Genomic DNA, 25911 nt, shown 5'->3' with positions numbered 1-25911 from the left:
CCGATCACCTAACCAATCTAATCATTGTTAGACATACGACATCAAAGACATGCCTACCCGCATGCTCTTTCAAACAACCAAAAAACTTACAACCTAAACAAGGGGGAAAATATATACTACAAAGGATATGTCTCAGCTCCCTGCCCCAGCACCGAATCCGCCGATACGTACGGGCCTAACGCGAAGCACTTTTCATACGTAATTTTGACGTCTCTCAGATAGTGGTTTGCGAAGACTGATTTGCAACGCCAGAATGTTGCCTTCATAATATTACTCAGGGATATGTTTTTATTGAAAGTTAATGACGTGGCAATAGCTCTTACCTCATGAGCTTTGACCTTTAGAAGTTTGAATTGACTTTCATCACATATCGCATGTGCTTCTTTCACCAGGCTTCTGATAAAGAAAGAAAGCGCATTCTTCGAAAGAGTCCTCCTGGGATCTCTTACAGAGCACCAAAGGTTGACATCATTGCCCTTAAGTTTTTTCTTTCTCTGCAGATAAAACTTTAAACTTCGTACTGGGCAAAGTGACCTCTTTTCATAGTGGACTTCAAAACTCCTAGGCCAAGGATTTGAGGGGTTCTCGTTCTTAGCCAAGAACGAAGGTAGGAATGCACAGATAGCTGCATCTCCTCTGAATCCCACATTCCCTTCTATTGCATGGAGTTCACTAATCCTCTTTGCGGAAGCCAATGCCATGAGAAAAAGTGTCTTCCTCGTGAGGTCTCTAAAAGAGGCAGACTGAGGCGGTTCGAACTTAGGGGACCTCAGGAAACGTAGCACTACATCCAGATTCCAACTCGGAATCTCTGGCGAAACCTTTTTGGATGCTTCAAAGATCTTATTAGATCATGAAGGTCCTTGTCTTCTGAAATGTTTAAGTCTCTATGCCTAAACACTGCAGCCAGCATGCTACGATAACCTTTAATGGTTGATACCGCCAGTCCACTTTTCTCCCTAAGGAAAAGTAAGAAGTCTGCTATTTGGGTTACAGAGGGTACTGGAAGAGGAAAGTGATGGTTCCTACACCACCGTCGCAAAGACGTCCCACTTCGATTGGTAGACTCTAAGGGTAGAAGGCCTTCTTGCTGCTGCGATAGCCGTTGCAACTCTTGCAGAAAACCCTCTCGTTCTGACCAAACTTTTGACAGTCTGAAGCCAGTCAGATCTAGAGCGGGAGGTTTTTGTGATACCTGTCGAAGTGGGGTTGTCTGAGCAGATCGATCCTCTGTGGTAATGTTCTCGGAAAATCTACTAACCATTCCAGTACCTCTGTGAACCATACTTGTGTGGGCCAGAACGGGGCTACCAGCGTCATCCTTGCTGCCTCCGATTCTGCAAACTTCTTGAGAGTTTGTCCCAGTATCTTGAAGGGAGGAAAAGCATACATGTCTAGGCCCTTCCAATCTAGGAGAAAAGCATCTACCGACACTGCCCTCGGGTCCGATATCGGAGAGCAGTAGTTGCCTATCCTCGCATTCTTGGCTGTGGCGAAGAGGTCTATGTGAGGCCTGCCCCAAAGATTCCACAGGTCCTGGCAAACATCCTCGTGAAGAGTCCACTCTGCAGGCAGGACTTGATCTTTCCTGCTTAGGAGGTCTGCTCATGACGTTCTTTTCTCCCTGTACGAACCTGGTAAGGAGACAAATCTTCCTTTCCTCTGCCCACAGCAGAAGTTCTTTTTTTGCTGTCTCGTACAGGGAGAAGGAGTGAGTCCCCCTTGCTTCCTGAGATGTATGCCAGGGCCGTGGTGTTGTCCGAGTTGATCTGAACTGCCGAAGCTAGGACGTAGGGCTCGAATGCTTTCAAAGCTAGCCAAACAGCCATCAGCTCTTTCTTGTTGATGTGCCAGGTCACCTGTTCTTTCTTCCAGGTGCCTGACACTTCTCTTGAGCCGAGCGTTGCTCCCCCACCTGTTTCCGACGCGTCGGAATACAACACTTGGTTGGGGTTCGGAATGTGAAGGGACATCCCTTCTGCAAACCTGAGAGGGTTCGCCCACCAAGAGAGGTCCTTCTTGATTTCTCTTGAAATCTCGAAGGAGAACTCTAGGTTTTGCGAACGACACCTCCAGTTTCGATGTAGAAAGAACTGGAGAGGTCTGAGGTGCAACCTTCCTAGAGAAAGGAATTGCTCCAACGAGGAGAGTGTCCCCACAAACTCATCCACTCCCTCGCTGTGCATACGTCTTTCTCTAGGAAGGCTTTGACTTTCTCTGACCCTCGGGCTATCCTTTCTGGAGACGGAAAAGCCCGAAAATCCAGAGAAACCATTCGAATCCCCAGATAGATACGATCTTGACTGGGGATCAACTGAGACTTTTGAAAGTTCACCAAAAGTCCCAGAGAACTCGCCATGAAAAGGGTCTTTTGTAGGTCCTCCAAACATCTTTTCTGTGACTTGGCTCTGATTAGCCAGTCGTCCAAGTAAAGGGACACCTTGACTCCCTCCCATTTTTCATTAGTCCTGTGAAGACCTGAGGGGCTGTTGAAAGGCCGAAACACAAGGCCCTGAACTGGAATATCCTTCCTCCCATCATGAACCTGAGGTATTTCCTTGAAGAAGGATGGATAGGCACATGGAAGTAAGCGTCCTGAAGATCTAGGGACACCATCCAATCCCGTGGACGAAGAGCCGCCAACACTGAGGATGTCGTCTCCATGGCGAACTTCCTCTTTTCTACAAAGAAATTCAGGGCGCTTACATCCAGAACCGGTCTCCATCCTCCTGAGGCTTTTGGAACTAGAAATAGGCGGTTGTAAAAGCCCGCTGAGCATGGGTCGCTCACTAGCTCTATAGCCTCTTTCTCTAACATTGTTCTACTGCCTGCGTTAGAGCGTGGCTCATGATGGGATCCCTGTACCTGGCCACCAATTCCCTCGGAGTCGTCGTCAAAGGTGGTCTTTCTGTAAAGGGATCAGATATCCTTTCCGGATAATCGAGAGGGACCAGTTGTCCGCTCCTCTCTTTGCCCAGGCTTCTGCGAATCTTAGAAGCCTGGCACCTACTGATGTCTGGAGGACTACTTCCCTACTTCTTAGCTCTGGAAGAGCGCGAGAAGGATCTTCCTCTCTTGAAGGGCCTATTACCTCTTGAGGTAGAGGCTCTAGAAGGAGGGCCCCCTCGAAAGGGCTCCTGTCTAGCTGGAGTCTTCCTTCTTATCTTCTTTGTCTGGAAGGAGGTCCTAGGTTTCCGGGCAGACTGAGCGAGCATGTCTTGAGTCGCCTTCGCAGAGATAGATCCTGAAATGTCCTGGATTATCTTCTTCGGGAAGAGAAGAGGCGAGAGCTGCGAATATAGAAGCGAGGCTCTTTGAGCATGCGAGACAGACTTTGTAAGAAAAGAGCAGAAGACTGATCTTTTCTTAAGAACCCCTGCTCCAAACAGGGAGGCTACTTCGCTCAATCCATCTCTAACTGCCTTATCAATGCACGTCAGTACACTGTTGAGATCCTCGGGCGAAATGGAATCCGGGTTCTGAGTCTTTTTAGCCAAGACCCCCAAAGACCAGTCCAGGAAGTTGAAGACTTCCAAGACTCTGAACATTCCCTTCAACAGGTGGTCGAGCTCGTTCATAGCCCAGGTAGTCTTAGCAGACAAGAGAGCCGAGCGTCGTGCGGCATCCACCAGTGAAGAGAAGTCTGCGTCAGCAGATGACGGTAGACCCAGGCCTAGGGGTTCTCCAGATCATACCAAAAGCCTAGTCTGCCCGTAAGCTTGAAGGGGGGAAGAAAAAACACAGTCTTCCCTTTCTCCTCCTTAGAAAGCAGCCAATCACCAAAACCTCTCAAAGCCTTTTTCATCGAGATGGTTGGCTTTATCCTCACACAAGAGGAAACCTTCGTCTTCTTAGAAGTCGAGAATAACGAGAGAGGAGACGGAGGAGCGACGGGAGTAAGGGCGTCTCCAAACTCTTGAAGAAGGAGGTCTGTAAAGATCTTGTAGGACGATACGAAGAATCCTTAACTAAATCCTCTTCTGAAGGTTCCACTTCATCCACAAAGAACCATCGGCTTCTTTACGAGAGCAGTTGGACTTCTCTAAAGAAGTGCGTCTATCTAGGGAGTGTCTGGCAGCCGTTAGGCGCCTATCAGGGGAAGCCAAAGCTTCGGGAGAGCTCCTCTCGAATGCGTCCTTCCTACTCTGATGAGTGCGTCCTCTGTGATCCTGAAGTCTACTCCTAGATTCCCGGGAGTCCAAAGGGGAGCACCTGCTAGGAGAGGAGAGCCTACTATGCTCAAGGCGCCTAAAAGAATCCATGCGCCTGTCCAAAGGAGAGCGGCTGCCTGGCGAACTGCGCCTAAAATGAGGAGAAAGCCTACTAGGCTCTTGGCGCCTACCTACAGGAGAGCGAACCCCTGGAGAAGATCGCCTACTCGGAGACAGGCGTCTACAATGCTCCACAAACTTAGATCGAGACGCGTGGGTCTCTGCAAAAGGTAGTCTCTCAGCCGAGACAAATCTTTCAGGCTCTTTACGCCTGCCGTGAACAGAGCGGCTAATAGGAGAACCGCGCCTATCAGGAGAAAAGCGCCTATCTTCCGCACAGCGCTTGGAAGCGGGAGAGCGGCTATTGGGGAGTAGCGCCTACCAGGCTCTAGGCGCCTAACATAAGGAGAGATCCTGTCTCTTGAAGAATCCATGTAAGAGGAGGCTCTCTTATCCGGAGATTGAGGGATCTTCGGAAAGGAGCGAGAAGACGAAGCTGTACGCTTATCTTTAGACGAGCGCCTACTAGGCGCTAGATCCCTTTCTACTGGAGAATTGAAGTCGCCAGGAGAAAGCTTCTTGGGTGATTGTCGCCTGGAAGACGACAAGCGTCTGCCGAGGGAAGAGCGCCTCCTTCCATCCGCTGTTACAGGAGCGAGAGCCGCCTCCGACTGAGAAGGCAACGCAGGCTAAGGTATCCTAGACTTCTTGACGGGGAGAGAGACGTCCTTCTTATGACGCGTATCTCCAGCTAAGGAGCCCGCCAGTGCCGAAATCTGAGCTTGCAGCCCCGCAAGAATCCGAGCTGGAGATCTTGCAAAATCCTCCACAGGGGAAGAGGATCGAAGCCTACTCTGAGGCGAGAACTCCTGATCCCTCCTGGGTTTCTTGATATCCACTTCCGGCTCTTCTGGAAAACATTCCGGGCTGGAAGGAAAGGCGCAAGGAGCCTTCCAGGCTCTCTTCAGCGGTCGCGATGAATCCGAGGCGCTCCATCCTCTTCTAGGCGAAGGTGAAGAAGAAGAAGAGAAGCATTGGCGTAATACCTCCTTCTTAGAGCGAACAAGGGCAGCCTGGGTACGAACATCAGGATCTACCGAGGGGACGCCTGATCGGTGGGAGTTCTCCCTAACCTTCCTGCGGCTGTTGACTTTCCTCCTCCACTGGGACTGGGAGTCTGGAAGAGGTCTAGGCCTGGAAGCATTAAGGAGCCGATCAGACGCACCCTCCACTGCACTGGTGTCACTGCACAATTCACCTTCACTGTTACTCTTACCTTGCAACGAACGAATCTTCTTCTCCATGCTAAGGATCGTGGCTCTCATGGTTGCCACTTCCGAAGTCGTATCTTTAGGTTCGATGCAGGGCGCAGGAGCTGAAACTGGAGAAGGATCTAGTGCTACAACAGGATTGTCTACTTCTACCTCGCTAATACGAGACTTACTAGAACTTCTAGACGAAGCTTTCCTCACCCTGTCTTTCTCCAACTTCCTCAAGTAGGAAGAAAGAGACTTCCATTCACCCTCATCCAACTTCTCACACTCATTACACGGGTTAACAAAAGAACATTCTTTACCCCTACATTTCAAGCATACTGTGTGAGGATCTACCGTAGCTTTCGGTAGCCTCACCTTGCATTCATCTATAGAGCACACCCTAAACATAGAAGATTTCTTAACCTCTACATCAGACATCTTGAAATCAAAGAAAAATCCAAACCAATATCAAAAAACAATCCACAAGCGTGTATGCCAAGCCAACAAGATCAGGTACTTCACCGAAAGTCAGTCCAAATAAATCCAAGGCAACGAGAATCGAATAAAAGCTGGTCAGGATGGATTAAAAACAACCAGGTGGGTAGTCGTCACCGGCGACAGAAAAATTCTGGCTGGAAAGGGAGATTGGTTCTTACAGCCGCCACAGCGGCGGGTGGGGAAGGTAGATCACCTGACCTACCTGTCGCGTGTGCCGCGAGTTTTTGAATTCTGTCGTGACGTCAGAGACGTAAAGCTAAGTATATATCTGACAGGAAAGTTCATGTACAAAATTAGATGCATTTTGATTTTTCGAGGACATTTGTTCAGTTCTATTTTGCAGCATCTTTGTTGGCTCTAAGTTAGTGAAAGCCTGTATACAAATATTTAAAATGTCAGAGTTGATTATATTGCAGTTTTTTTCTTGATATTAATGCAATCTTTTTTCATTATTTTTTCTAGCACAGATGACCTTCTAGGCATAGTCATAACGGATCGTGATGGAGTCCCTCTATTAAAAGGTAAGTTTTGAAGTGATATGTTTTTCCCATCAGTGAAATGTGCATGACACTGTTTTAATCCACAGTAATAAGAATACATTGCACATTGCATTGCTTTAGTAGACATGTAAATGAAGTCAGTTTGAGGAATGTTTTTGGCTTCAAGACCAGCTAATCAATATTACAGAAGTCTACAGGTCTGAATGTATTGAATGTAAGTTTTATTTTTTTCTTATTTATATTAGGAACTTTGCATGCAGTATGTTGTACAGAAAATCTCAAAAGGTAAAATTTTTATTAGGTAGCAAGAACATATCTCTAACCAGAAGTTTTGTAATTAATTCAAGAAAATTATAAATTGCAATTGAAAAATAAATGAACCCTATCAGTAGACCAAATGAGGTCCATCCAAAGTAACTAAGAATGTTGTTAATGCTCAAATACATTAGTTAGTTTCCAATTGTCAAATGCTTTTCCAACTTATTGCTCTTACATAAAACAGTGTTTAAGAAATAAAACAGTGTTTAAGAAAAGAATGAAACTTATGCACATTTACTGCAAAAAGAGTTTGAATAGTGAGTAGCTCTATTACTTGACATCTTATGATACTCCTAGCATTAGCTATGCTTACAGTTCACTGCCTAATTTAATACATAGTTCAAAAAAAATATACCCCAAACCATTATCCCAAAATGCCCAAGTCATTTTAATTACCCTCCTACAACTGTTAACTCTAAATATATACACTCCTAAAATGCTTATAACAATGATTTTAAAATATCAATATTAAATGTAAACACAGCAAAACCTACATATACAGGTTTATGTTCTTGTATTCTTAATTCTAAAAGTAAAAAACTCTAAAAACCGAAATATTTTCTGGTGAAAAGTAATCATTTGCAAAGGTTAAACTGTATACTAGTTGATAATAAAGGGATTTTGACGTAAGGAAAAATCTATTTCTGGGCGATTGGCTGCGTGTCGCCAGCGAAATATCTTTAATCTATTATTTCTAGGGTAAATGTACTAACACATACCAGAGAATAAATAAAATAAAGAAAAAGGTCAGTATAACTGACATCGCTCACCCTCCAGGAGGGTGTCGGTATGAACACTAGGCGAGTGAGACCACAACCACGAGCCAAATGCCAATAGAAATCTCCCACTACCAAATCCCTCCAAGAGGGGAGCCGACCCACAGAGTGAGCAGCTCGTACTACTACTACTCCATCCCATGCTGCCGACTGCTGCGCCTCTGGTGGCCATCCTGAAGTTAGCAGACAATCTTGGGCGAAGGGATGGGTAGGGTGGGATTTCGCTGGCGACACGAGCCAATCGCCCAGAAATAGATTTTTCCTTACGTCAAAATCCCTTTTCTGGGCTCAGCTCGTGTCGCTGCGCGAAATCGTACCAGAGAAATAGCACAAGATTGTAAACAAAAGTAATAAAATAAATCAACATAGGTCTCAAATAAAATAAAGTAAATGTAAAAAAGGGATATAATTGCTAAAAGATACAAATACACAGTGATACAAATCAAAAATATGCTTAAATTACCCTTAATTCTAAACATGTTTCTTAACATAAGGTAATTTACATATGTACAGAGGTAAATTGGCTTACATGTAACAAAATGGTATCTGTGTAAAGGCATGTATCAAAAATATAATAGCAATTAAAAAACAATCAAATGAACAATTTAATCAACAGTGATAATATATAAGGAATTGTATATGACTTAATATACAAACCCTCCCGTAACCATTATAAATGAGATGTATCCCCTAGCATAAAAATAAGAGGGTAACATCCATGAGATCAATATACATAATCATCTGTGAGTGTCCCTAGCAAAAAAGTAAGGGGCACCCACTACATTATCAAAAAGCAGCTAAGGCACAAGGTGAATGTAAATGAACACGGTAGGAATAGACGAACTGTTGGGTGAAGCAGGTAAGAAATGGAGGACTGAATCTTCTACTACAAATTAACTAGATCAGGGAACTATGTTTCCCGCTGCTACTGCTGAAAATTTCAGAGCTTCCAAGGACTTAAGTAATGGCGTTTTGAACACTGTCGGCGATTTCCATCCGGTATACTTTTTCAACTCATCGAAGTTCATGTGTTGGAAATAATTAATTGAGGTGGCTACTGCTCTGACATCATGTGCTTTTGGGAAAGAGTCAGGATTGGCTTGTTTAATAAAGTACAGGATTTGTTGCCTGATGCCTTTAATGGATAAAGTTCCACCTTTTTCCCTCTTAAAGAGGGGCCCCGATGAGGATGAGGAGGTCCTGGATAGAAAGGCTCGTAAGGTTGAAACTGGACAAAGGGATACATCTTGTGGAAGAGGTAGTACTTTCCAAGGTTCCCACCTCATCAAAGGATCTTCATTTTTTGCCAAAAAGCTACGTTCCGGAGAAAGTAGGACTTCCCCTGTGGGAAGGAATTGAATATGATCCGGATCCCTGGATAAAGCCGACAGTTCTGAAATTCTTGCTCCTGAAGCCAGGCTTAATAAAAATAGGGTTTTCCTTAGGAGCATCATAAACGAGCATGTGTCATTATCGGTTTCGGAAGCCAGTTTTAGAACATCGTTTAAGAACCATGAAACTGACGTAGGCCTCACAGAAGGCCTAAGTCTAGCACATGCCTTAGGAATAGACGAGAAGTAGGTATCCGTCAAGTCTATGTTAAATCCAAATTGAAATATCTTTTTCAAGGCTGACTTGTTTGTCGTAATCGTGCTAGCTGCTAAACCTTTTTCAAATAAGGATCTGAAGAAGGATATTAGCTGAATTAACTGTCATGATTCTGATATCTGACTCTCTCAGGAAGGTTGCTAACTTTTTGACAGCAGCATCATACTGCCTCAAAGTTGAATCCCTTTTATCGGATTCCAAGAAGAGAATATTCTGAGGGTCAATATTCGCACTCTTTTTGCCGCAAACTTCATGAAATCCATAAAGTTAGGGTTTTGAGAATCCCTGAGGAAGCGAACACAGTCTTCGTTTGTACTGACTGGGAGAGCTTGGGACTGGGGATCCGAAGGGGACGAAGGCCCAGTTCCAGAATCAGGGGGTACCAATTGCTCTTCGGCCAGTCTGGGGCTACTAGAGCCAACTTGACCCTTGAATGTTCTGAGTTTGTCAATACTTTCATAAGGAGATTCACTGGAGGGAAGACATAAATCTTCCCCCAGTTGTTCCCAGTCTAGAGCTAGGGCGTCCGTGGCGTAAGCCAGAGGGTCCAGGTTGGGGGCTACATAACACGGTAGTTTGTGGTTCGCTTGGGATGCGAAAAGGTCCCCACCCTGAATCCCTGGGACTCTTTGAAGGATCCATTGGAACGAACTGTCGTCTAGTGACCATTCCGACTCTAGGGGTACTGATCGGGATAGGCGTCTGCTATGACGTTTCTGACTCCAGCTATGTGGGTGGAGGAAAGATGCCAACTGAATTTGTCTGCCAGGGAGAAGATGGCTATCATGACGTGATTTAGATGACGTGACTTGGAGCCTCCTCTGTTTATGCAATGTACTACCACTGCGCTGTCTAGGACTAGCTTTATGTGGGAGTACTTTGGTGGGAGTAATCTTTTCAGAGTCAAGAATACTGCCATTGCCTCCAGTACGTTTATATGAAACTGACGGAACTGAGGTGACCAAATGCCTTGAACCTTTTTGACTTGGGAGTACCCTCCCCAGCCGCTTAAGGACGCGTCTGTGTGGATGGTGATCCCTGGTGGAGGGAACTGAAGGGGTACTGACACTGATAGATTCTTGACTTTTGCCCACGGTCGAAGCCGATTCTTTAGAATCAGAGGCACTGAGGATAGCTTGTCCCTGGACCTGACATTTGCTCGTGAGCGCCAGATCCTGGTTAGGTCTTTCAGTTTGGCTTTCATCAAGATGTTCGTTACTGATGCAAACTGCGAGAGAGCCGAGGATCCTTTCCTGAGCTCTCCTGGATGCTAGTTTGTGATTTAGAAATTGCTTGACTGACTTCGCTATTTCTTTCCTTTTGGTAGATGGAATCGACAGAGTGTGTGAGGATAGATTCCATTGAATGCCTAGCCACTGAAAGTTTGACTCTGGAGTGAGTCTCGACTTGGATTTGTTTATCTTGAATCCTAGATATTCTAGGAACTGGATCACTTTCAGTGTGGCTTGTTGCATTCTTCGACTGATGGGGCCCAGATCAACCAATCGTCGAGATACGCCACTACCATAATCCCTTGTGCTCTGAGCTGTTGCACTACTACTTCCGCTAGCTTCGTGAACACCCTGGGTGCCACGTGAGCCCGAATGGAACTACCTTGAAGGAGAATGTCTGGTCTCCTATCTTGAATCCCAGATATGGACGGAAGTGTCTTGCAATAAGGGATATGATAGTAGGCGTCTGTAAGATCGATAGAGGTGGTGACGGCCCACGGTGAAGTAAGGTCCGTACCTGTGATATCGTGAGCATCTTGAACTTGTCGCAGCGGATGGCTAAGTGTTTAAGCGGGACAAGTCTAAGATTACCCTTCTTTTGTTTGAGCCTTTCTTTGGCACGCTGAACAAGCGACCTTGAAATTTTAACCTCTTGACTTTGGCTATAGCTCCTTTCTGAAGGAGGTCCTCTGCGTAGTCTGTCAATTCCTTGGAAGGAAGTTGACGGAAAGGTCTGGCTGGAGGTGGGTTCGTCAACCAGCTCCAACCCAGCCCCTTTTGACACTATGCTCTGAGCCCACTGGCTGAAGTTCCACCGGGGTGGCGAAAGTGAAACAGCCTCCCTCCTACCTGAAGTTCTTCATTGGTTCTGGTAACCACCTCGGCCTCCTCTGAAGTGCTTCCCATATTGAAGGGGCCTCCCGATCCTCTCCCACGAAAGGACCGCTTACCTCTGCCTCCCTTGCCCGAGCGGTCATACTTCTGAGAAGCTTGACTCTCGAAGGCTTGATTGTAAGCTGGAGAGATGGCGTATGAGGTGGAGGGTTGAGGCTGAGGGGATATCACATAAATAGGTTGTGATTGACCTTTAGACGTGGAGGGTTGGGCTGTCTGCACTAACGGCACTGCTGGAACTTGTTGAGGGAAGCGCGGTTGCTTCTTTTGGTAAGGTTGGAAACGTCTGGGTTTCCTTTGGCCCTTACCTTTAGGTGTCAGGTCTTGCCTCCTCCTAGCCGTAAGACCCCAACGGTCTTTAAGGCTCTGGTTCAACCTCGTAGCCTCTGCCTGTACTTCCTTAACCATAGCCTCTGGGAAGAGATCTGCGCCCCAGATGTTAGAAGAGAGTAACCTATTCGGTTTCATGTCGAATGGTTGCCTCTAGCAGGACATGCTTCCTACAATTCGTCCTAGCAGTGGCAAACTCGAACATATCTGACTGCACCGTTTGAGTCAGGGCTTTGGTCATAAGCTTAAAAATTGGTTCTGAACCAATAAAGCCATGGTTGCTACCTCAGACATAGCCATCGAGTTGATTGACCTGGCTAGTCGTGATTTTGAGTCAAATTCAGCCTGAATAAGACTATCTGGGAGCCTGGGTAGCTTTTCACCAAAAATGCTCTCCATAGCACAGTCAGGTTTGAGTTTGCCAGCTGAGAATGTATTTGGCAAGTCTTCCACAATTCTCCGATTGAAGGGAGCAACGGAGATGTGGGATCTGCTTCTTTCAACTGAGGCATGGGTTCCCCCTCTTCTGAGCTGCTGAGATGGTCGACCTTGCTATCTTGGTTAGGAACGGGAGCGGGGTATACTCTCATCCATTGTGAAAATGGTAAAGGGACTTTTAAATGGTTGTACCTTGGTGTTCGAACAATCCATGTCCTCTAAACATCTGGAGCCATTCTCGCTGAGCCTGGTCTCGAGAATAGAGGACTGTCTCCTTTGGTACCCTATCGTCCCGAACCATAGCCGAAGGCGTGAGCCTTGCGTAGCCTATGAAAGGAGGCTGTAGGCCTTCCGGGTAGAATAACTCGAAGTCCTCTATTCTTCGAGTTCCAAACTCCGGTATGGAGATGAGACCATCCTGGAAGGGGGCGTATGACGCTACTCTCCAAGGATTGTTCATGGAGAAAGCGGGCAGCAGAGTCATACGGGGGAAGCTGAGATCCACTAGTGGTGGAGGTTGAGGGAGAGGCTAGAGGGGCTTCTCTTAGGCCGGCTATAATAGAATCCTGAGAAGTGATCCTGTCCGATAGGCGAGATATCATTTGTTCATACTAAAAAAACATAAAAAAAACTCTTAAGGGATTACCCCACAGATCGCCCACTCTGTTGCAACAGGCCAGCATTGGAGTCCAAAGCCGGAGCTGCTGCGGAGGTGGAGGGTAGGCTCTGAATAGGAACCAAAGGTAGTGGCACTGGTGATACTGCCGGGGTGCGAGATCTCTCCTTGGGTTTACTTTTCGAGGACTTAGAGCCGGAGCTAGACCCTTTAGACCTGTCTGGGCCGGGATTACGAGCCGGAGACTTACGCGAGGAAGAAGACGAGGACGTCTTCTTCGAAGACGATGACGTCTTAGTCAAGGTCATTACTTTAGACTTGATCTTAGGTCTAACCGAAGCCTCAGGAGGAGTATAACAATTCATCACCCGTTAAAGCCTTGGAAGGATGGAGAGGTTGCAGGGGTAGAAGAGACAGTCAGACCCAAGGGAGACCCTTGGGTACCTGCATTACTTACCTCGACCAACCAGGTCGTCTATACCTACCATCGGTTTCAACATTAATATCCATGGGTTGCGACATCCGTGGAGATATCCTGGTCTTGTTCAGTTAAGGAGGCCGCCAGCTGTTGTTGGATGAAGGCAATAGACGGGTCCGCCTCTACCGGGTCGACGTACCCTGTCGCCTTGCCTCCGGGAAAGATGAGTAATGCCAATCGCTTCTCAAGTATGTAGGGCTGACCCTTGGCGGCGTTCTTGCCAAAACCTCCGACCCAGGCCCGCAGGGTAGCCAGTGCTGTATCCCTTACTGCCGGAGCCTGTAAGAGAGGGCGTATTTTAGATTTAAGAATCACTTAAAACTAAAACTTAGAGTATAACTTAAACTAGATGCCTTAAGTTAATAAATGATGAAAACTTAAGTACTAAAAGAAGCGGAGCAGCTACTGGAGGTGGAATACTTACGCCTTCCAAAAGCTGGCTCACCAGATCGTAAACAATAATGGTACACGTTTCATGGTACCAGACCTGGATGTCCCCGTGCGGAGTCGCGCATGGAGCATGGACGGCAAACTTCGTGTCCCACAGGGTCCTGAAGTGTAGCGGAACATCCCGGATGCTCACAGTTGGTGGCCTGTAAGTGGGAAGACACATGAGTATCTTAAAGGGGTATCACTTACAGACTAAAGGACAAAAGAACTCCGTTACATGCCGGAGCTCGGAAAAAATTTGGGCATAACCCCTCCCTGCATTGCCTGAATAGGCTATAATCCCGGAGAGATCCGGTAAAATATGAAAGGGAGGGGGGGGATGGTTTAAGATACTTAAGATAAACTTAAAAATAACTTAAACCTAAACACAAGCGAACCGGACTAGGTCCAGTTGAAGCGGAGTGTAGTAACTCAGCAAACGGTAAGGTTAGTAGAGACCTACTGTATGCACCGGTCCATCTATGGGTGGACTATCTCCTTCCGCTGGATACCAGGACTCCGATAGGGAGGAGCCCTAGTAAGGAGGGAAGGGCGAGAGGACATACAGGCTCGAGCTAGCCCGGAGCGACAAGGCAGTAACGGAGGGGGGGGAAGGCCAGGGCCCCCCACAACGTACCACCCGGCCGGACCGAGAAGCGGAGAGGTCGGAACCAGTCTGGGGCTGTCCGACTCCCTAGCCCCTCCGGTGGAGGGGAGAGGGGGAGGCAGGCTCGGGTATGTGAGGCGAGCATGGACAGACCGACCCACCCCCGCCCGACTCTATGGGAGAGCGGGATAGGGGGGGGGGGGGAGGGGGACTGGGCAGGCGTCTGGCTGTCCCGTGATCACGCAGTGACCACGAGGCGGTAAACTGAGATACGGTAACCAAGCCTAGGCCAACCAACTGATCAGAGAGAAGCTATCGGGAAGCAACCTGAACTGAAAAGCGGTAGCATATAGGCCCACAGGGCTAAAACCAACTGATCAGAGAGAAGCTATGTGGAAGCAACCGAACTGATCAGCGGTAGAATAGGCTCTGCGAGCCGGGACCTAGGCTAAGCCAGACGCCAAACTAACCAAACAATGACAAAATACATATATAAATAAAATAAAAATGAAAGAAAGAAGGTAAAATAGCAGGAGAAAAAATCCAGGAGTGTACGACTAACCCGAAGGCAAGTCTACCACTCAAAGCTAGTCAGGGGCCGATACTAAGAACCTGGACTAGGGTCTGGATAGAAAAAGCCTACAAAAGGTGATATACATGCATGCATGACAACCTGAGTAGACCTTAAATAACGCGGATAATCAAAATAGAGCGTAAATGAAAAAGGGATGTTCTAGGTATGGAAGACCAAGAACGAACCCATCACGCGGCAGGACCATGCCGCCATGCTTCCGACCCCGAGAACGTATTTATACCTAAAAAACGGCAAATACTGTCTCAGGGACGGAAAAAACCAACTAACCGTAAAATTCCTGAGTAACTTAACTTAGCTGCTGCAATAGCTGCACGCTCCATTATCGAAAATCCGAAGAAAGGGCACAAAATACACAGAGAGAAAAATAACACTTGTGACTCGTGCGAGCTAACTGAAAAGGATGGCCACCAGAGGCGCAGCAGTCGGCAGCATGGGATGGAGTAGTAGTAGTACGAGCTGCTCACTCTGTGGGTCGGCTCCCCTCTTGGAGGGATTTGGTAGTGGGAGATTTCTATTGGCATTTGGCTCGTGGTTGTGGTCTCACTCGCCTAGTGTTCATACCGACACCCTCCTGGAGGGTGAGCGAGTCAGTTATACTGACCTTTTTCTTTATTTTATTTATTCTCTGGTATGTGTTAGTACATTTACCCTAGAAATAATAGATTAAAGGATATTTCGCGCAGCGACACGAGCTGAGCCCAGAAATGATGATTTAAATACAAGTTGTTTTGCTTGCTGCATCTAATTACAGTATTTTACATGTATTATTGTCATATTGTTACTGATTACAGAATATAACCATTGCCATCAGCCATTTGCAGTTGATATTGTTTACATTTTCAAAATCTTGCCGATTGAAAACTGGCGGTGGTGGTCAGTGTACTAGTGACATCTTCATTGACATTAGTTGCTAGAAGAAATATAATTCGGAAATACTTTATTCTGTCAATTAACAAAGTTGGGTTCAAAACATGTGCATTACATTATTGTAAAAAGAATGGAGTGATTTCACCAGTTTTGGGCACCATTTCGCCTATTTCTGGGACATTTTACATTCTGCGCTTTATTTGTTTTATTAAGCCTCAGCTGAATAAAACAAAGTATATAATTCTTTACTTATGGAAGCCACCACAGAGTTGGCAAGTTTTAACAACCTATCTATTTGATAGTTACAATAAATTACTTCGCAATCAGTTGTTCCTTGATTTGGTTGTTCATGCTAGTACAAGTTGACAATCCTTCATCTGGATTTCTAAAACCTGGAATTTTCAGTTAGGGTGTTTCACCAACATGTCGATTTGCAAAAGTCGAATAAAAGTTGTATTGAGAATAATGATACGTAATTTTAATACGTAAAACTGTTTTACATGTATTATTGTCATATTATCGTATTGCAAACTCTGTACTGAGTGATCATGTGCCATTTTCATTCTGGTTCTGTTTACCATCTTAAAGTCATCAGCTGATTGCATTTTACCAATATCATCACTGTCTTTAGTTGCTGAATTAAACTTAATTCAGAGACATTTCTTTTGTAAATGATCAAATCTGGGTTTAAAAATTGCTTTTTTATTTATAGAAGCAGTGAATTAAATGAAGTACGGTATGTATGATTTTGTCTGTTTCATGCATTTATTTTGCACCAAATGTTTTGGGGTCTGCTCAATATTCATTTCTTTAGCCACAGCTATAATTCCTGCTGCTTCAAGTTATTATTGACTTACTTTTTTAACACCTTTTCCACTGTGTGACAGATGAATAAGAACGAACATATGTGATTTTTATTAATGGAATTACATTGAAAATAAGTAAGTTTTAACACCTTTTCCAAACACCTTTTCCACTGTGTGACAGATGAATAAAAACGAACATATTTGATTTGTATTAATGGAATTACATTGAAAATAAGTAAGTTTTTAACAAGACAACTGTAATGCAACTCTTAGTAAATATGTGTTAGTTATGGTAACTAAATTGGCAAACAGCTGTTTATTAATATTAACTGCAGGAGAGTAAAAGCTTTAGCATAATTTTTAGAGTTTCAAGCAATAAATTAATAAAGAAACTGAAACACTAACATGAGGAATGCTGGTAAGCAAGTGGTGTACCCACTAAGAGCGCCTGATTCAAAAAAACAGTTCGGCATTCAATCAGAGGTGAAAGGCCTCAGATTTATATTTTAATTTTGCACTGATATATCTGCAATTACAATGTACCACAGTCTGTTATCTTGGTGCGCTACTGCACATACTTTGTTTTTAATTCATCATTCATTTCTGGCACAGAGTAAAAGCTCATAGGAATTCTCTGCTGTTCATGATTATCATTGTGTCATATCATGTACATATTTTGTCTTTTCCCCAGAATTTAATAAGGAAGTATATTTTTGTTTTATTTATACTTGTTTTTTTTTTTCAAGAGTTCTGTCACCAAGTTGAATAATCAGATTGCACCAGCTTTGTAGTTAATATTCTCCAACTGGATGTTTTGTCCCTTTTTATGAAAGTCTTGCTTCAGGTTTTACCTTTCATTTATAAACAAATCAATTACACTAATGCTTTGAAGATCTATGGAAGTTTCTTGTTAACTTGGACACAATCTTATTACTAGAATGCTAGACTCAAAGATGTTACCTGAAGAGCATGTACTTCAGATAAATTGGAAATTAATTGAGGTAAATTCAAAGTTAGACAACAAAGTGAGAATGGAAAAGCACAAAAAGCAAAAATAAGAAAGTTGTGGATCTGTAGCAAAGGGATGCTTGAAAGGAACCTTTAGTACCTTCTATAATGGTAGAGCTGTAGAGGGACTTAATTTGACCTGATTGGGTAGGGGAGCAAAAGATTTTGTTAAAATAGACTGTTAAAAGATCAGATACAACATTCAATGAGAAAGAACTAAAATTTTTCAAGTTTGACTCTTAAGTAATTGTCAATAAAATTAGCAGGCTGAGGCAAGTGTTCTGCCCAAGGCAACTTAAAATATGAACACCTGAAATGTTTTAAGAAAATTGATTTCTTCTTGCAAATCCATCGCTTATTTATAGCTTGAATTTGCAGCCTTTGAATCTTCAGGCCTGGGTAACTATTGTTTAACAGTCAACTACTGAACTTTTTATGTGTCCTAGACTGTTAGCTCTGAGAAATCAGTGGGGTCAAGGGAAAAGAGCTTGATATATGAGTGTTGGGTGTTAGTATAAAAAAAAAAAAAAAAAAAAACTCTCTCTCTCTCTCTCTCTCTCTCTCTCTCTCTCTCTCTCTCTCTCTCTCTCCGATGGGTAGTTGGAATCATAATTTCGGTGGAATGTATGAGATCTGGAAATGTCCTAAAGCTGGCAGAATGTAACCTGGGATTGGTGATTAAAACTAACAATAAAGACTACACAAAAAGCAAGGCAGTTACCTGCTTTTGAATTGGGAGTCCAGGTGGCACCTGTAGGTCTGCAATTATCCTTACTTTTGAACTGAAGACCATAAATGTTGGCTGTATATGAGTGTACAATTGTTTTATTTTATAAAATTAGATTTTTAGTTCTTTTTACCAGAGTAATGAACTTGTTCTTCGACACCCAGAGTATGGTGATACTATTAATTGTTGAATAGTAAGCCTCCAAACCTAGACTTAAGCTCTTTGTTTTTGAAATTTTAAATGTGTCCACAAAGTATGTTTTCATACAATCAACTTACCTGTCAGATATATACTTAGCTAAGACTCTGTCGTCCCCGACAGAAATTCAAATTTCACGCCACTCGCTACAGGTAGGTCAGGTGATCTACCGGCCTGCCCTGGGCGGCAGGACTAGGAACCATTCCCGTTTTCTATCATATTTTCTCTGTCGCCGGTGGTATCAACATTGTTGTTACTACCTCCTGACCTGAAATCTTATTTCAAAGCATTTGATCATCGTTTCATCGGACTTTTTGGTGACGTACCTGGATCGTGGTTTTTGGCATTCGCTACTGTGGACTGAATTTGGATTTGCTTTTGGATTTTTCTCAGTATGTATGATTCAAGTGTAAGTGTGAGAATGTGTGTGAATGTAGGCTGCAAGGTGAGGATACCGAAGGCTTCGGTTGATCCTCACACTGTGTGTCGTAAATGTAGGGGGTTTGAATGTTCTTCATCTAATACCTGTCATGAATGTGAGGGGTTGAATGCTGAAGAATGGAAGAGACTAACTTCTTACTTGAGGAAGTTAGAAAGGGATAGAGTGAGACGTGCATCAAAGGGTGTGTGTTCAAGGCCTATTGAGCCTTTTATTGAGTCTATCTCTCCTAATCTTAATGTTTTTGATTCTCCCTCTATATCGGGACTTTCACAGACTTTGCATTCAGAATCGGCCTCTGAAATCGCCGACCTGAAGGCTACTATCCACAAGATGAGGTCCAAAATGGCGGCCCTAAAAGGTAAGGATAGTGACAGTGACATGTACAGTGAAGTGAGTGCTCCCAGTGTTGTGGAGGGGGCGTTTGATCGTCTCTGCGACGCTCCCAGGCCTAGACCGCTTCCAAGCTCCCATGCCCAGAGGAGAAGGAAAGTCGAAAGCCTTAAGGAGGTCATGGAGAATCCCCAACGGTCAGACGTCCCTTCAGCAGGCTCTGTTTCGCATCAGACTGCTCAGGACCGCTTTAGAAAAAGCGTCCTGCGAGAGTGCTTCTCTTCTTCTCCCTCTCCACCTAAACGAGGGTGGAAGGATTCAGATCTTTCCAGGCCCCTGATAAGGCATTGGAAAGAACCTTCTTTGAACTCGAGCCCAGAGCGCTTTTCTGATGAAGCTCCCTCCTCACTCAAGAAGGCGAAGTGTGTGCCTACGTCTCCCTATATGGATGTATCGGATCGTTCTCCTTCGAGGTCTCCCTCTCCTCCCATTGAGGAGGACGCCGGGGAAACTTCTAAGAGGATCCTACTTGCTGTTCAGGAACAACTAGCCTCCTTGGTAGGAGTTCTGACGAGATCCGGCGTGCAAGAAGGACGTTGCGCTTCCTATCAAGAAGTCTCGTTCCTCTTTTTTTTTTTTTTTTTTTTTTTCACCTGCCAGGCGCGAGGCGCCTTCCAGACATGAAGCTTCCTCTTCCAAGCATGTAGAAGAGGACTTGCATTTCAGAACAAGTGCAAGAGAAACTCATGACAGACGTGAGGCTCCGGCCAGGACGCCAGCCATACGTCAGGCGTCTTCTAGGCGCGAAACATCTTCCAGATACGTGCAGCCTATCAGGCACAAGATGCCAGCCAGGACGTCAACAGGACGCGAAGCTTCAGACAGGCGCTTGGCGCCAGCCAGGACGCCAGCCGAGCGCGAGACGTCCTCCAGACGTGAGGAGTCAGCCAGGCGCGAGGCGTCCTCCAGACGGGAGGAGTCAGCCAGGCGCGAGGTGCCAGCCAGGACGCCATCCGAGCGCGAGGCGTCATCCAGATACGAGGAGCCAGCTAGGCAAGAGGCGCCAACCAAACGCGAGGCGTCTTACAAGCATCATCCGTCTATCAGACTTGATGCACCAACCAGACGTGAGACGTCTACTGTTGTCAAGAGGGACTCTGTACACTCTCTTAGTCCCTCTCCTATAAGGAGTTTGTCTCCCTCGGATAGAAGACTTCCTGTTTTTGCTGGGGATTCTCCTTTGGACCCCGAGATGGACGAGAATTCTGAAGACGAGGCTCGCGGTAGGGAAGGACTTTCCAGCTACAAAGTCTTAACAGCCCTTCTTCTTGAGGAATATGGGGACGCGTTAACTCCCGCCGCTCCTCCCTCTCCGCGCGCTCTGTTTTCAAGCGCAAAGGTGCCCTAAATCCTCGTCTTTCCTTAAAATGAGACCTACTATCTCTATGAAGAGGGCTCTTCAGTCACTAAATACTTGGATGGATACTAAGAAGGAACTAGTCAGGACGGTCTTCTGCATGGCCCCAGCGAGACTCGCTGGCGGAAGGGGCATTTGGTACCAAACGGGAGAGAATATGGGTCTTTCTCTCCCGTCCTCTGCCGAAGCAGACTTTTCTACCTTAGTGGATGCGTCTAGAAGACACGGACTGAACTCTGCCCGTGTGACTTGGGGCATTTCAGAATTGGATCATCTCCTCAAGGGACTCTTCCACGTTTTGGAAGTCTTTAATTTCTTAGATTGGTCCCTTGGGGTGATGTCCCAAGAGCTCATGACGCTGAGGGTCTCGACCTGGAAGTACTCTTTGTACACTGTCGTGCATCGACAAGGCAGTACAAAATGGATCCTTAGAAGTCTCCTCTTTATTTGGAGCAGGACTGATCAAGAAGAGGACGGTCTTCAGTGTTTTCTTGACCAAAGCGGTCTCACACTCTCAGAGAGCAGCTCGTTGTACTCTCCTTTATCTGACTTTTTGTTTTCCTTCTCAGTTGGTGAAGGACATTTCCCGATCACTAACTGAGAAGGCGACTCAAGACCTGCTTCTTCAGTCATCTAGGAAGAAGAGACCTGCAGCAGTAGTTGAGAAGAAAGGGCCGAGTACGTCTCCTCAGCCCTTTCGAGGAGGACCTCCTCCCCCAGAAGCGCCCTCTAAAAGGAAGGCTCCTGAGAGGAGAGGTAGATCATGGCCTTCTGTTCCCTTTAATAAAAGGAAAGTGATGCTTCACTCCTCCAAACACCAGTAGGTGCCAGGCTCCTGGGATTTGTGGAGTCCTGGGCACGTATCAACACGGACGCCTCATCAATGTCGGTGATAAGGAAGGGATACCTTATTCCTTTCCTGGACAGTCCTCCCCTGACTTCAACTCCGCGGGGAACGTCAGCCAGATACAGGGGATCCTGTGAGAGGGATACTCTTTTGACTGATGGTGGATCAGATGTGGGACAAGAGAGCGATAGAACTAGTACTGGATCAAAACTCCCCGGGGTTTTACAATCGCCTTTTTCTGGTTGCGAAGGCCTCGGGGGGCTGGAGGCCAGTACTAGACGTCAGCGCTCTGAACAAATTTGTTCAGAAGGAGAAGTTGTCTCTATGGAGACTTCGGCCTCAGTCCTTGCGGCTATGCGCCAAGGAGATTGGATGGTGTCTCTGGATCTCCAGGACGCCTATTTTCACGTCCCGATTCACCCTTCATCGAAGAAGTACCTCCGTTTCATGACGGGGGAAGGATCTTTCAGTTCAGGGCCTTGTGTTTCGGCCTGTCCACAGCTCCTCAGGTCTTCACAAGCCTGATGAAGAATGTGGCGAGGTTTCTTCACCTCAAAGGTGTAAATATCTCTCTGTATCTGGACGACTGGCTCATCAGGGCCAGATCAGAGAGACAGTGTTTGGAGGACCTTACGTTGACCCTAAACCTGATCAGATCGTTGGGATTACTCGTAAACCTCGAGAAGTCGCAGCTGACCCCCAGACAGAACTTAGTCTATCTGGGGATTCAGATGGATTCTCGGGGTTTTCCAGTATTTCCTTCGTAAGAGAGACTCGCAAAAGGCTTGGAGAAAGTCTCTCTCTTCTTAGGGAAGGAACAGATGTCGGCGAGGGAATGGTTGAGCCTTCTAGGGACCCTTTCCTCGCTTGAACAGTTCTTCCCGCTAGGAAGACTTCATTTACGTCCACTTCAATTCTTCCTCAAGAGGTCTTGGAGTTGGAAGACCGGACATCTTTCAGATGCCTTTCCCATTCCAGTGGAGATGAGACCTCACTTAGAATGGTGGTTGCCCCCTTTGAAGGAGAACAAGGGAATCTCCCTGAAGATTCAGAACCCAAGCCTAGTGTTGTACTCCGACGCGTCGGAGAAAGGTTGGGGAGCAACATTAGGCTCAAAGGAGGTGTCAGGCACCTGGGAAGCAGTGCAGGTGTCCTGGCACATAAACTGCAAAGAACTCTGCCATACACCTGGCTCTGAAGAGTCTAGAACCTCTTGTGTCAAACAAAGTAAGTCAAGTAAATGTGGACAACACCACAGCACTTGCCTACATTCGGAAACAAGGAGGGACTCACTCCTTGTGCCTTTACGAACTTGCAAGAGACCTTCTGCTTTGGACGCAGGGTTACCGTTTTTCTACACAACACTGTGGAATACTGAGTGTTGCCATCACACAGAGCTGCCATAAATTCGTAGCTGCTGGTGACGTCAAATTTCCCTTCGTTTTCTATTCCACCATGATTGGTGAAAAAAACGACAGCAATTCTAATACACTATCAACTATTGTAAAGTAGTGAGTAAAATATAGAGTTAAATAATCATATTTAACCATATACTATCATTAACCGATGAATATTACAAAACAAGTCACTCTTTTCCTAATAACATAAACGGTAATATCATAATATGAATAATTCTAATAAAAAAACTCACTTAATATTTCTTCCTTAAAGTGCTTTAATGAATTGTCTGAGCTTGTTGAGCCATCGTCATCTCCATCGAATTCGTAATCACTTGTCACGTGGCCGTGTATAAAATGGAATTCTGATATTATGAGAGTATGAATACCATTGTAATTATCTCCTTCACTATAGTCCTTACTATCAAAATAACTGGACCACCTGGTTTCCTCTTGTCCCACATTTTAATGTCACACCATAATAATCAATTTCCCAATAATTTTTTATATAACTAAAATTGAATTATATTGAAACGGTGGTGCATCGTTACTAGCGGCCTAGTCTTCCATAAAGAAGGCAAGCACGTGAATGTTGTTTGCATTGCAATCCGATGTCAGGTGAGGTTATTAACCGGTTAATCAAAGTTCCCGCTGGATCAGGCTTTAGCTCTCTTAAACTGCAAATTTGGAGAGAGAGAGAGAGAGAGAGAGAGAGAGAGAGAGAGAGAGAGAGAGAGAGAGAGAGAGAGAGAGAGAGAGAGAGATATGAGAGGGGGTGGCTATAACAGAAAATGTAAGGGGAGACTCCACTAAATTCTTGAAGGGCATGCAGAATTCACCATTTATATTATAATTGACAACTTTATTTTACTGAAAACTGAGCAACTATATGCTGTTTACACACATTTTAATAACTGTGTTAGAGTTATTTAGTAACAAAATTAGTACGTACCCCAAATCAAACAATGTTTGAAGTATGTACTCTATAGTACATACAGCAAATACAAAACAAAACAACTTCGAATAAACTTGAAAAATTTAATCTGCATTTTTATATTTAATACCTATCTCCAATCTACAAAATATTCATTAAATTTTCTGATGGTTGGAAGTTGTAGCAACACCCCTGTTCTTTTACAGATTCAGAAATATATGTGAGTGCTTTAACCGAGTCAATACTAAGGCTGTTTCTTACATCTGTCTTAATGAGATTTAATTTTGAAAACAATCTTTCTGCATCTGTATTTGTTACAGGTAAAGCCAATATATTCAGAGCAAATGTGGCGACACTTTTGAACAAATATGTGTTATCAAATTTATAGGACCCAAGTTTTAGGTAGAAATCAACAGGTTTGTAAGTTTGTGGAGTGATGTCTAAGGGTATGGGAGTGCTGTCAAGGTGTCTCCATTCGTTATCTAGGGTTTGCAGATCACCATCATACAGTCGAGGTACCTTTGCGACAAGAGGGGCGAGGGATGGCATTACATCTCTAGTGGTTGGATCTAAAACCTTTTCTGGATTAAACAGCGAAGCCATTTCCCAAAGATCATCCTGTAACTGAAACCTCTTTTTTATTTCTTCACACAGCTTTATCATGAACAATCTACATCTCCTCCTGATATCAGCGACCATATCTACGTTTTTATAGTATTCCTCTTTTTGCAGTAGCGTATGAACTGAATCCCCTAAATAAATATTGCTGAGTGGTATATGGTTCACTTCCTGGCTTGGATCAAAATGTTCTATTTTTGATTTGTTAACAATTTCATTACGGCAAAAATATTGGATAGTATTTTTATAGAGCCTGTTAACATGAAAATGAACTAAATATATTGTTGGTGTCTCCCTTTGAAACAAGAGATTGAAATTATTGCAAAAAGGTAAAATAAAGTTTAAAAAATTAAAATATGCATAGATTGAGGGATCGTTGAGATCATTTACTATTAGGTTTATGGACCTAAGCTTCTCCACTCCTTCTATACTTACAAAGTACTGCTTCAAAGCCTCCCACTGCTCCAAGACCCTTTCTACTGCTTGGTGGAGACTTAGCCATCGCGTCTGTGATACATGAAGAAGTTTGTGGGGTTTTAGAGAGAAAAGTTTCTGAAATTGCAGAAATTCATATTTACGTTTGGCACTGTGAGAAAAGCGAGTGTAAATATTCCTCAGCAAGTCCTCGCACTGCCTGGGAAGCACTTTGGAAGCCTCTGAAGCACAAAGATGTATCGAATGGCAAGTGCACTTGAAAATTTTTAGGTCTGAAAGGTGTTGCCTCAACCTGCTGGACAGAGAATTGTATGCCCCCATTATATTGGAGGCCCCATCCGCTGCCAAACCTACCAAATTATTTAATGGAATGTTATTTGAGTTTAAGATGTGCATAATCATTTCAAACAATGACTCTCCACTGGAGCCTACATTTGAGGAATGGTTTTCATATACATCAATCAAATCTAGCAACCTGGTCTTAATAGTTCCTCCATGTGAATCAAAATATTTCACAAGCACTGACAAACATTTGGTGGTACTTACATCAGTTTCGTGTCTATCACTAATGAAAAATTTATTAATCCTAAGCTGTGAGACAACATCATCATGAATTTTATTACCAAATTGTTTAGCCATTTCGCTGCACTTTGTTCTTTTCATGTGCAGGGATTGTGCTATTTCAGAGTCAGGAAACATGTTCCTGCACAGTTCAGTGAAATGGTCCGCCAAAAGAAATGGGAGGTTATGCTCCGCGATGAAGCAAAGCATCAAAATCTTTGCTATTGCTATAGACCGGTCCAAGTCATGGTGGTGTGGAGGACGAACATTTTCTCTAGCCATGTTAGCACCATGAATTTTGCTCTCCTGGAAGAGGAGGGATGTCGTATTCAAACAAAATTAATACTAAAAATACCAATTTTTGTTTTTATTATCGTAAGTGGCAAGTATGAATTACCAATAGTTTGATAAAATTTTGGCCACTACGTTACTAAACCATGCAATAATTCTATAATAACAAATACCTAATATTGAGTTAACTGTGCCCTCTCCTGGGTAACAGTCCATAACTTTACCAACGCCGTCACTCATTATGATT

The 25911-nt window shown here is 44.6% G+C and overlaps 2 protein-coding genes across 3 annotated transcripts in view; one reads left to right on the top strand and one right to left on the bottom strand.

Moving 5' to 3' along the window:
• LOC135195610 (ragulator complex protein LAMTOR3-like) overlaps positions 1 to 25911 on the top strand; it is an 80368-nt gene that overhangs the window by 18567 nt on the left and 35890 nt on the right. For both annotated transcript variants that reach the window (XM_064221937.1, XM_064221936.1), the window contains exon 3: positions 6428 to 6486. In XM_064221937.1, coding sequence (XP_064078007.1) covers positions 6428 to 6486 — 59 coding nt within the window. The remainder of the gene's footprint in view (positions 1 to 6427; positions 6487 to 25911) is intronic.
• Positions 23428 to 25867, bottom strand: LOC135195423 (uncharacterized). The gene has a single exon (XM_064221670.1). The coding sequence runs from the start codon at positions 25653 to 25655 to the stop codon at positions 23901 to 23903; it is 1755 nt and encodes a 584-aa protein (XP_064077740.1). The 5' UTR covers positions 25656 to 25867; the 3' UTR covers positions 23428 to 23900.

Source organism: Macrobrachium nipponense, chromosome 16 (genome assembly GCF_015104395.2).
Source record: "Macrobrachium nipponense isolate FS-2020 chromosome 16, ASM1510439v2, whole genome shotgun sequence".
In the NCBI taxonomy this organism is placed as follows: domain Eukaryota; kingdom Metazoa; phylum Arthropoda; class Malacostraca; order Decapoda; family Palaemonidae; genus Macrobrachium; species Macrobrachium nipponense.
The sequence above is the reverse complement of the archived record's forward strand: the minus strand, read 5'-3'. Positions and strand labels throughout refer to the sequence as shown.

Excerpts from the sequence above, each read along its gene's own strand:
- LOC135195423 (XM_064221670.1), bottom strand. The coding sequence starts at position 25,655 with ATGGCTAGAGAAAATGTTCGTCCTCCACACCACCATGACTTGGACCGG.